Source organism: Equus caballus, chromosome 1 (genome assembly GCF_041296265.1).
Source record: "Equus caballus isolate H_3958 breed thoroughbred chromosome 1, TB-T2T, whole genome shotgun sequence".
NCBI lineage: Eukaryota > Metazoa > Chordata > Mammalia > Perissodactyla > Equidae > Equus > Equus caballus.
In genome coordinates, this window is record NC_091684.1 from 145,140,803 (window position 1) to 145,152,906 (window position 12,104).

The 12,104-nt window shown below is 34.1% G+C and overlaps 2 protein-coding genes and 1 long non-coding RNA gene across 5 annotated transcripts in view; 2 read left to right on the forward strand and 1 right to left on the reverse strand.

Annotated features, from left to right (window-relative positions):
- The window catches only part of BNIP2 (BCL2 interacting protein 2), a 38,530-nt gene extending 37,553 nt beyond the window's left edge, over window positions 1-977 (forward strand). For all 3 annotated transcript variants that reach the window (XM_023616465.2, XM_070270885.1, XM_070270894.1), the window contains one exon: window positions 857-977. In XM_023616465.2, coding sequence (XP_023472233.1) covers window positions 857-875 — 19 coding nt within the window. In that variant the 3' untranslated portion in view covers window positions 876-977. The remainder of the gene's footprint in view (window positions 1-856) is intronic.
- On the forward strand, window positions 857-9,588 carry GTF2A2 (general transcription factor IIA subunit 2). The gene is made up of 4 exons (XM_003363670.5): window positions 857-977; window positions 1,796-1,900; window positions 5,715-5,841; window positions 9,292-9,588. Exons 1-4 carry the CDS (start codon window positions 906-908, stop codon window positions 9,315-9,317), a joined length of 330 nt encoding a protein of 109 aa, XP_003363718.1. The 5' UTR covers window positions 857-905; the 3' UTR covers window positions 9,318-9,588.
- The window catches only part of LOC138924762 (uncharacterized), a 46,729-nt gene continuing 37,277 nt past the window's right edge, over window positions 2,653-12,104 (reverse strand). Inside the window, exons 3-5 of the long non-coding RNA XR_011439962.1 lie at window positions 7,632-7,745; window positions 6,456-6,498; window positions 2,653-4,869 (exon numbers count right to left, since the gene is read on the reverse strand). This is a non-coding gene — a long non-coding RNA (uncharacterized lncRNA). The remainder of the gene's footprint in view (window positions 4,870-6,455; window positions 6,499-7,631; window positions 7,746-12,104) is intronic.

Sequence of the window (12,104 nt, forward strand, 5' to 3'; positions counted from 1 at the left end):
TCAAGTTCGTTCTTCCCCTTGCTACCCATATGTCTCACCTTTCCTGCCTGGAATGCTTCACTGGCTCCGCATCGCCTGCGCTGTAAACCCTGGCACTTCTCCTGATGGAACATATCCCTCCGTACCATCTTTTACAGCCTCATCTCCCACCGCTTCCTATTCATACTTACCCCCTAATAATACAAAACAAATTGTATTATTTCATCCTTCTATGGCTTTACTCATTCTATCCTTTCAGCTTAGGATGACTTTCCTCCTTTGCTTGGCTAAGTCTAGCTTGAAGAATCAGGAAGCTTTTGGGAGCTGACTCATTCAAGTCCACAGACAGCCTCCATAGTACACTGTGTATATCTCTATCACAGGTCTCATTCTCTCTTGAATTTAACTTTTTTGTATGTCTGTTACCCTGTGTAGAGTATACATTTTTTAGGGTTAGGAGTGTATCTTTATTCCTCTTCCTCTCCTATCACAGTGCTGTGCTGTCTTCTTGGTAGGCACTCTAGAAATCCCAAATTTTAAGAGAACAGGAAAATGAAGGGGAAGGCATGGAGTTGCGAGCTGAAGATTGTCTGGATCAGTGACTTGACACTAAGTAGAAAGGAATGGTACGTGGTAAATTCTAGACTAGGTCAAAAGGCAGACTTTTGAAAGAAATAGTAAAGATGTACATTTTAATAAATATAATATCTGTACTTTGTATAAAGGAGTATAAATGCGTATGTCAAAATAACAATTATATAGTAATTTGCAATTACAAGAGTTCTGATAGTTTGTATTAGAATATGTGAAGTAGACTATATTACATACATGATTTATAATATTTTCTTTTTTTAATGCTTTCATATGAAACTTATAGGACATCAATGCAAGCCTGAATAAGAAAAACAATTGCTTCCTCCTAAGCCATGGCATATCAGTTATACAGAAATACCACTTTGGGAAACAGTCTTCAGGAGAGCCTCGATGAGCTCATACAGGTGGGAGACTGAACATTGACATGTTAATTTAGATGGGTTTGTAATAATTCTTGTTACATCCCTTGCCCCAGGCAAAGAGATATGAGGTCAATTATCTTAGACTGTTCAGCCTGGCAAGTCAGTGTTCAGCTGAATGACTTCAAATTCCTGAGCATTATACCGTCCTGACGACAGGGTATAAAACAGTGATTAAATGATACAGTTGAATATATCTAAATTTTCAAAGATTTTTGTTAACATAAAAATTGAGATTGTTGGCTTTCTCCTATTTATAAGACAGGCATATTCTATGTAGCTTTAAGATAATTTTGGACAATTTGATAAAGTCATTTTGAGATTTAAATAAGAATTTTGAATTTATATTTCAATTTTAAGAGAATAACCTTTTTATATAAACCTCTCATCTAAGAACATAAGTATTTCTATGTTTTCATATATTTTATGAGCTTTGATAAAGTGTATTTGAATTTTTTTAATACATTGTTGTCCTTTGTTTTTTATTTAAAAGAAACTTGGTTCCTTCAATTTATTGAATGCCTCTTTCCAGACAGTCTTGAAGGAATGACAGAGTTTTGTCCTGGCGTTGTAACATCACTGCATGTTTTCTTTTCAAAATTATGTTTGTGTCAACACAGTGCAAGAAAATATTGTCAGCCTTTGCTTCTTAATTGTCAGTTATAGCAAAGAAAAATAAGGAATTCTAGTTTAGAGGCTCTGGTTAACCTCAGTTAAATTTTAGATGATAATTCATATATTTTTGTTTATTTTGTCTTTAACGTTCTTCCCTAAGAGGATGTGTGACCTTTACTTTTTCTCAGTCTCAACAGATCACCCCGCAGCTTGCCCTTCAAGTCCTCCTTCAGTTTGATAAGGCTATAAATTCAGCGTTGGCTCAGAGGGTCAGGAACAGAGTCAATTTCAGGGTAAGGATATTTTCCTAAATCTAGAAGCCTGTACCAGTGGTTGTTACAACAGTGCTTTTTAGGACCCCCTCAATATTTATTAATCATAAAAGGAAGAGATGGCTTCATCAAATTTTGGAACTTGTTTTATAGTAACTAAATTATACTTTACTTTTTATACTAAATTCATCCCACTTAATGTGAGATACAAAGTTGTTTTTAGATTTTTATTCCATTGTTTCACAAATCAGCCTATGTGTATTTGGCTACCTTCCCTGAAGAGTTACTGAGTTTTCCAACGCCTGAAACGTTATCTGCAGGACTGAAGATAAGTGACAGAGTAATCCCTAAGTTCTGTTCTGTTTTTCAAACTCTGACCTTCAACCATTCTGGGAAAGTACAGTTATTTCTAGAAACTTCAGGTTGCCTCCCATCTACTCTTAGATAACATAGCTTATAAAGACCTGAACTGGTGGTAGATAACAGTCTGTTCTGATAGCTTCATTTCATTTGAGTTATTTATACTTTGAACAGTAATCCCAAACTGAACAAAATTATCTTTCTCAATTTGATGGTGAATCAGATTAAAAGGCCCAATGAAAGTATCATAGTGAATAGAAATAATTTACCACGTTATGATATTGATGGAGTTATATAATATAGGGTACAATACTTGGTTATTATATTTATCTAATAGGTATGCTTATGTTATAAGACATAACCATAAAGTAGAAATTAAAAAGTTGAAATATATGAAAATCAATACATGAAAAGAACATACAAATTAATTTTTATTTAAGAGAACTTTAGTGTTTGGGGGTTTTGGTTTTTGCTCATGATGACAAACACAAAAGAAAAATTTATCATTTATTCAGCGAACATTTCAGAGCCTACTACGTACCAGGCATTGTTCTGGATATTGAATATACAGAAGAGAACAAGACAGACAAGGCCTTGTATGACTTAGATTTTAATGAAGGGATAAAATCTGCACATATTGTATATTCGTATAAATAAGTCTGTTAATTTCACATGCCTAAAAATTATCTGGAGTAAAATGCATCTTTAAAACTATAAAATTTTATCAGATTTTTTAACATTGGCGATTCTGACAAAATTAGTTTGCTTTTGTTTTTGTATAAATAAACCTAAAACTTTGCCCGGTTTGTCATTCAAAGCATGATGCTTTCATTCTAAATTGATCCATGCTAATATATAAACTTTTGCCCATGTAGGAATTTTGTTTGACTGCTTATCAGACTTGGTAGGGTTCACAAGGTCTGAATAGTCTTCTAGTTGTATTGTGGTAGGCTTCTAGTTTGGATCTGTTTAGCTAAAGTTAAAGTAGTCTGACATTTGCATTTCTCTTAGAAAGTGTTTTGTAAATTTGTCTGTTTTCCAGAAGCTATAAATAATTACTCATATTTTGATCAGATCTGATTTTTCATTCCTACTGCAACTGCTCAGGCTTTCATCACCCCCCCACCACCACCATCATTACCACAAACTTGATCAATTTTAAGTCCAGAATGTTTGCAAATAGCCTTCTGTTAAGCTTGAGTGGGCATATGGCAAAGACAAAAGAAATAATATATTGGTAATACCTAATTTTTAAAGCCATATTGCTAGATCACATTTAAATATATATTTTTTACTGGCCTAGCAGTAAGATCAAGGACCCATTGAAAGAATAGGATAATATGCTACATGCTAAATTTGCTTTAAATCCTCATGAATTTCATATAACAGATCATTTAATAGAATGTTATATGTTGACATTTATTAATAAAAAAGTCAAAATATGTTTACCAAGGACCTTGAACTGAATTAATTTTTAGGGATAAAATTCAGCTTGAACTAGTATGCTTTTGCAAGCATTACTCTCACTGGCAGATGAGAGTAATGATTAAACATTATTATAATACTAAACTTCAAACAGTAATTAAGCAAGGATTAAAAGACTTAATGGTCAAGGAAAAATAGCCCTTCTATTGACACTGACAATTTCTTTTTCCCTGTTATTTGATGTTTCTACAATGAACATGTATTATATAACTTTTTAAGATGATGTTTTAACTTGAGAAAAGTGTTGCCTAGTTGTAGATACACGTAAAAAAAATTAGAGGTGTTTTGAAGATAGTTTGGCCAAATGAGTGTTAAAATCAGTTACTGGACCAAGGCCAAACATTATATAGAAGGAAGTTTTTGAATATAAAGAATAAATCCAAAATCTTATTTTTAAAACAATAATCATTCTTTGAGTCCCTATATTTGAGATGCTAAATAGATTCTGACTTTCCAATAAAGACAGTGAAGATACTTAAAAACTAAATTAAATACAGGAAAGGTCTTTTAAACTTTTCTAAAAAGATTACGTTTAAACACAGGAAGAGATTAGGTAAAATAAACTTTTTTAAGCATTTGTTAGTTCTAAAGTTATCTAAGTAATATACACTCTTAATCATCAATTTGTTTTAATCTAAATATTGGAAATCATTTAATAACTTTTAATATATAAAATTAACAGCTTTCACAGTCAATCTCTTGTAGCATTTTACTTTCACAATAAAACAGTAGAATTTCAACATATATTTGAAAGTGAATGTTCACATACTAACCATAAATCCCAGTAACATGCCTGTTCAAATTACCTACACAGCTACCGCCAGTTGGATATGACAGTAACCTACACATTCATAGGATCATTGATGACACACAAGTTCAGGGGTGCCGGAAATGAACGTTGAGTTTGGCTTTTGGCTGTTTAGCCTTCCAGAAACTCAGACTGTAGCCAAGGAGCAGATCTAATTTTTAAATTTGTTTTTTTACATTTACAATCCTGTGTCCTTTTTTTCCACTTACCAGTGTGTCATAGCACTGTTATACTGTGTTTTTACTTGTTGTGATGATCTCCCCTGCTAACCGAAGCTCACTGATGGCAGGGACCGTATTTCCATTGCTTCCATTGTACCCTCAGAGCCAAGCATGGTCTACAAATAGTAATTATTCATGTTTACTAAACTCATTAATTCCTTCATAGCCATCATAGTTTCTCTAATCCTTTTCATTAGATAAAATATTTAGATACAATCCAGTTTTTGCTATTACAAGTAACACTGCAGGGAACATTTTTGTGCTGAATGCCTTTTTTCTGAGTTGAAGGTTGTAGGCATACAAATGTCTTAGATACTCAGATTCATATGTGAGTATGCGTGTATGTGTATCTCAGGTTTTGACTGTATTCTTTTGGTGTCTATACTTGCACTTCTACCATATTCTACAAAAATTTACTTATAATATTCAAGTACATATTCCTGCTCCTAAAAAGAAGAGAGAACTTTTAATTAATGGAAGAATGTCAGTTGCACAGGACAGTAATGGCTACTACAGTAATTCATCTGAGCTAAGTCACAGGATTAAAATTGAATGTTTCTAGGAAATCCCTGTTTTTGTACAAGTTCAGAGAATTTACACAATAAAATGTTGCATTTAAAAAGTGTTTACATAAAAATTCTAATGAACTTTCATAATTTAGCCACATGAGGGCAGTAGAAATTCAAATTTCCATTCTGCTTTCCTTCAGATTTAAGGTAAGTAATTTTCAGACTGTTACAGCACTGAAAATAGTCTGCTAAGATTTTTTTTAATGCTTCCCTTAGGAAATTTATCTAAGTTTTTTAAGTGGTAGGATGAAAATTAAGAAAAATCTTAAGCAACTAAGTATTGAATAATCATACTGTTTTAAGAATTGTATACTTGGTAGCTGAGTTCTCTTGAAAAATAAGAGGGAAAAAAATGACTCTTCATGGTATGTCTAAATTTTTTGTTTTTAAAGGGCTCTCTTAATACATACAGATTCTGCGATAATGTGTGGACTTTTGTATTGAATGATGTTGAATTCAGAGAGGTGACAGAACTTATTAAAGTGGATAAAGTGAAAATTGTAGCCTGTGATGGTAAAAGTAAGTATTCATCTAATTACTGTGAAAGCAAAGCTACTTCAAATCTTGTATTCTGTTGGTGTCTGTATGAGTCTTTAGAAAAGTCTTCATCTGAAATTAAGGTGGAAAATGGCCAATGATCCACTCCCAGATAGAGACCTGGCTTCTAGCTCAGCTAGAGTCTGAATTCCAGATCTTAAATAGTCCTCTTACTGACTTTAGGTATAAACATTTCATATTACATGTAGACTTACTTCCAGCAGATTGAATTTGTGTGGGGAAAAAAATAAGCAAACTAAAAACTTTTCTTCCCTATTTCAGTTGCAAATTTGAAGTATTTGTCAGGCTTTCCAAAACCACCTTTTTCTTTAAGGAAGTTTATCCTCTGGTTCCTGTTTTGCTGGATACCTATGGATTTTGTATTTTAAAAGTGGTTATTTAAAAGAACCACTTTTACCAGTCATAATGGTAAATATCCATTCCTCGGATGTGTTACCTCTGTGCGGGTGGATTTTCCACAGCAGACCTAAGAACTTGTTCAGGTCCTTAAATGTTTCAAAAACTATGCATCTTGGTTTTCTATTCCATGATTAGTTATCTCCATTTTGCTAATTGTATTTTAAATATATACTTACTTTACTTTATGATCTGAACCATTTGTATTTAAAGCAGCTATTCCTGAAATGAATAGAGAATACTGTTACTCTCCCAGAAGGGGAATTTTGAAAAGCAAGAGAAAGAGAAATGTAGAAAGTAATAACCTACATTTCTCAGGTTATGGGGTTGGGTGGTTTTTTTTTTAATATGTATTTCGGATTTTGAAAGAAATAGTCTAATTGCTGGAAAATGTAGAGAAGACAGAAAAGCACACAGAAGAAAAACATTTGTAACGCCATCTGGAGATAACATCACTTGTAATATTTTATTATGTAACCTTCTAGTCTTTACTTATGTATATATTTTATAGTAATATATGTATGCATATATACACATTTCCAAATATATCATTTTTTACACATAAATCATTAACTGTTCTGTTAAACGTGCTTTTTAAAGGCTACATAAAATGATACCTTCAGCCCTTTTTAAAGAAATAGTCTCTTCCAGATGTCAGAAAGTCTTTGAAACTAGCAATGTTACAATGACTTATACCTTCTGGAAGGTTATCTAGGAATGATCATTCCAGGAACTCTAAGCATAGATGACTTTTTAATGTAGTCATCACATACTGTGTTCCTTGCTGTCATGACAGAAAAAGATCCATGTTATTTTATAGTTCCTGGATCACAAGATGATAATATTTCTATACGTCAGATAATGTATACTTTTTTCATATTTTTTCTTATAATTTAGGCTAATAGCATCCTTATAACCCTTAGGTTTTTAAGTTTTTACTAGACTGTAGAATTTGGGCATTAACTTATAAAGTCTTAGACCTCTATCGAAATGAGTTAATCTTGTAGACCAGTACTGTTCAGTAAAACTTTTATACTAATGGAAATGTTCTCTGTCTGCACTTGAGGTATATTAGGGCAACTGAGAAATTTAAGGTTTTAATTTTTATTTATCAGTTAACTTTAGGTAATTTAAATAGCCACGTGCCTAGCCAGTGGCTACCATACTGGACAACACGTGTGTCAGTTTCAATAATTTGAAATATAACTAAGAACCAAAGAGTCCATGCAAACGTGTATTTTACTCATAGGAGCTTCTGTCTGATGATCCTTAGAGTTTATTACTCTTGCTTAAAGATACAAGGTTATCTGTTTTTTCAAATTTCAGTGGATGAAAAAATAGCAAATCAGCCTTACCTGTTGGCAGTGGCGCCTGAGGAGCTTGCCCCACTTACAGCACAGTGTAGTAATTGATCTTCAAAGAAAAATTGTTGAGTATTCAAGAAGAGCTTAGATTGTGTCCCATATACTCTGTGTCAGCAAAAAAGTACACAGTCTTAGAAATTTTTTTCCAAAATTAAAATACAGAGGCAGAAGTTTAAGTAATTAAGAAAATAGCATTCTTTAGTGACCAGATAAATGCAGTGCTGCTATCAAATAAGCCCATTCTTTCTAAAAGTCAACTTTGTGAAACAGAGTTGAGTTCCTAATATAGAAGCAGAGAAAAAGTTTTTGTGGCTAGAATTTTGATCTGTTTCTCACCAGGAGTTAAATACATTTCTCTTCTGATTGTATGTTACAGTCTTTGTGGTCTAATTTGCAACATAGAGAACCTGAGAAAAATATGGTTATGCAGCAGTTATAAGAACCAAATGTAGTATAACTTGGTTTTTCTCTAGCATAAATATGGAGAGCTAAGCATTGTCTTTTTACCTCTGCCTTGAAAGGAAAGTTATTTAAGTTCTTAAGGTATTTTCACGGTCAGCTTCCCTCTTCAACCTTGCCTCTCCTTCCCCACTCCTCAAACCAGCACCACCGTTAGTTCCTGCTTTATTTTTTTAAAAGATATTCTTAAAGTATTTAAATTTAATAAGAAATCCCTCGAGACGGAAAGTAGATTAGTAGTTTGCAGGAGCCTAGGGGAGGGAGGAGTGGAGAGTGACTGCTCATGGGTACAGGGTTTCTTTTTGGGGTGACTGTGGGAAGCATTCCCCCAATCTAGCTGCCATTGTATTGTGACAAGGTCTGGCAATGGAAGGAGAATCGTGCAAGGCACTTCTCCAGGGAACATAATTCTTTAAGCAGAATCCTTTGTCCTCCTTTCTAAAGCCTATTACTGATTAACGTCTTCCCTCTGTCCTGGAAGCCTTGTAAAAACAGGCAGAACTAGCAATAAACATATCTCAAAGAACAAACAGCAGCCCCCAAGGATGAGGGGGTCTATATTCCGTTAATTATATACTCGCTGCCCTCCTAACTTCTTTGAAGACCCTGAAACTATGTAACCTCTTCCTAAACAATCGATATGTATGCTGCACATCTGGTATGTAGATAACCACCTTTGATTATTACCTTTAGTCACGCACTGCCCCTCACCTGTTGTTCCCATGACGACAATAGTTAGACCACCTCGTGTGATTTTTTCCTATATAAGTGTACCCTGTCCCTGAAATAAATTGGACTTGCTTGCAACTGCTTCGAGTCTCACGTCAAGCACTTACACTTTCGCCAACGCCATCTCTCCCGCGGGAACCTGGACTCTGCCGAGGCTGGACCCCGGCAGGTGACGACAATGTTCTGGAATTAGCTAGCGGTGATTGTTGCACAACTCTGTGCATATATATTAAAATCTACTAAACTTACACTTTAAAAGGGTAAATTTTATGATATGTGGAAAAGGAAGGAAGGAAGGAAGAAAACATAAAACTTTGAGAGAGAAGGGAAGGAAATTAAGGAATTAATTTGGCTCTTTATTTTCTCAATGAACAGTCATTCATTCCACAAAATATATATGTACATATTGATTTAAAATTAAGTTGTTCCTTGAATTTACTCTTTTTCTCCTCTTATTTCCTAGATACTGGCTCCAATACTACAGAATGACTAGAAAAAAAATGGCTTTTTTATGCCATCTTCTGTTACTATTCATCGCTTTTTGAAGAGAAGCATAGAAGAGACTTTTTTTATTTATTCTAGCATTGCAGACATGACTACACTGTGCTGTACTACCAGAATTGAGTAGAAAAAGCTTATACCTCTGTAGCCTCTTACATTACCTTTACTATACAGCATGAAGAAACAACTTTTTTAATGACAAATCAAACATTGTTGCCTTCCTAAGAACATTCTTTAATAAACTCATTTTAAAACTCAATGTGAGTAATAACTAGTAGAGCTATTAAGCTAGCAATGTGAAGATACTAGATAAGCATTTTGAAAGAGGACCATGTTCCTTGCAAACGAAATTAGAAAATGCATTCATTTCAATAAAGTCTAATTAGTTTTATCAGTTGTAACTTTAGCTGATGAAAGCATCAGCAGGGGCAAAACCAAATTCTAGATTGGAATTTTACTTAGAAAATCTCTATTTTAAAAGTTCAAAACCAAAGGTAATTGATATGAAAAATCTAAGTGCAACTCAACTAGAAAAAGTTAGACAATCTTTATATAGCTTTATATAGCTTCCAAAACAAAACCAAAAATCATATTTCCAACAACATAGTCTCCACCTGACATGTAAATGATTTCTTGAACTGGCCATGTTGGAAAAGTTTCATACACTCTTTCTTTTCCCCCCCCAGGATTTTTTTAAAGTAATTTACTTACTGCAGTAACATTGGATTATAACATTATGTAAGTTTCAGATGTACATCGTAATATATTTCAAATTCTGTGTAGATTACATCATGTTCACCACCCAAAGACTAATTATAATCCATCACCCCTTTTGCCCTCCCCCCTCCACCCTTCCTGTCTGGTAATCACCAATCCAATCTCTGTTGCTGTGTATTTGTTTGTCATTGTTTTTATCTTCTACTTATGAGTGAGATCATGTAGTATTTGACTTTCTCCCTCTGACTTACTTCACTTATCATAATACTCCCAAGGTCCATCCATGTTGTCACAAATGGCCTGATTTCATCATTTCTTATGGCTGAGTAGTATTCCATTGTGCGTATATGCCACATCTTCTTTATCTGTTTGTCCCTTGATGGGTACCTGGGTTGCTTCCAAGTCTTGGCTATTGTGAATAATGCTGCGATGAACATGGGAGTGCATGTATCTTTATGCATTAGTGTTTTCATGTTCTTTGGATAAATACCCAGCTGTGGGTATTTATTTATAAGCTGGATCATATTGTAGATCTATTCTTAATTTTCTGAGGGAACTGGATACTGTTTTCCATAGTGGCTGCACCAGTTTATCCTCTCACCAGCAGTGTACAAGGGTTCCCTTCTCTCCACATCCTCTCCAACACTTGTTTCCTGTCTTGTTAGTTGTAGCCCTTCTGACTGGAGTGAGGTGATATCTCATTGTAGTTTTGATTTGCATTTCCCTGATAGTTAATGATGTTGAGCATCTTTTCATGTGCCTGTGGCCATACGAATATCTTCTTTGGAGAAATTTATCTTCAGATCTTTTGCCCATTTTTTAATTGCATTGTTGGTTTCTTTGTTGTTGAGACATTTGAGTTCCTTATATATTTTGGATATTAACCCCTTATCTGATATATGCTTTGCAAATATCTTCTCCCAGTTGTTAGGTTGTCTTTTCATTTTGTTGGTGGTTTCCCTTGCTGTGCAGAAGCTTTTTGGTTTGCTGTAGTCCCATTTGTTTATTTTTTCTTTGGTTTCCCTTGCCTGGTCAGACATGGTACTTGAAAATATGCTGCTAAGACCAGTGTCAAAGAGCGTGCTGCCTATGTTTTCTTCTAGAAATTTCATGGTTTCAGGTCTTACATTCAAGTCTTTAATCCATTTTGCGTTGATTTTTGTGCATGGTGTAAGATAATGGTCTACTTTCATTCTTTTGCATGGGGCTGTCCAGTTTTCCCAATATCATTTATTGAAGAGACTTTCCTTTCTCCATTGTATGCTCTTGGCTCCCTTGTCAAAAATTAGCTGTTCACATATGTTTGGGTTTATTTCTGGGCTCTCAATTCTATTCCATTGATCTATATGTCTGTTTTGTGCCAGTACCATGCTGTTTTGGTTACTATAGCTTTGTAGTATATTTTGAAATCAGGGAATGCGATACCTCCAGCTTTGTTCATTTTCCTCAGGATTGCTTTGGCTATTCAGGGTCTTTTGTTGTTCCACATACATTTTAGGATTCTTTGTTCTATTTCTGTGAAAAATGTTATTGGAACTTTGATCGGGATTGGGTCGAATCTATAGATTGCTTTAGGAAGTATGGACATTTTAACAATGTTAATTCTTCCAATCCAAGAGCACGGAATATCTTTCCATTTCTTTGTGTCTTCTCCAATTTCTTTTAACAATGTATTACAGTTTTCAGTGTACAGATCTTTCACCTCTTTGGTTAAGTTTATTCCTAGGTATTTTATTCTTTTTGTTGCAATGGTAAATGGGATTGTATAGTTAATTTCTCTTTCTGCTACTTTGTTGTTAGTGTATAGAAACAACTGATTTTTGTATGTTGACTTGGCATCCTGTGACTTGACTGTATTCATTTATTATTTCTAAAAGTTTTTTAGTGGATTCTTTAGGGTTTTCTATATATAAAATCATGCCATCTGCAAATAGTGACAGTTTCCATTCTTTTTTTCCAATTTAAATCTCTTTTATTTATTTTTCTTGCCTGATTGCTCTGGCTAGGACTTCCAGTACTATGTTAAATAAGAGTGGTGAAAGTGGGCATCCTTGTCTG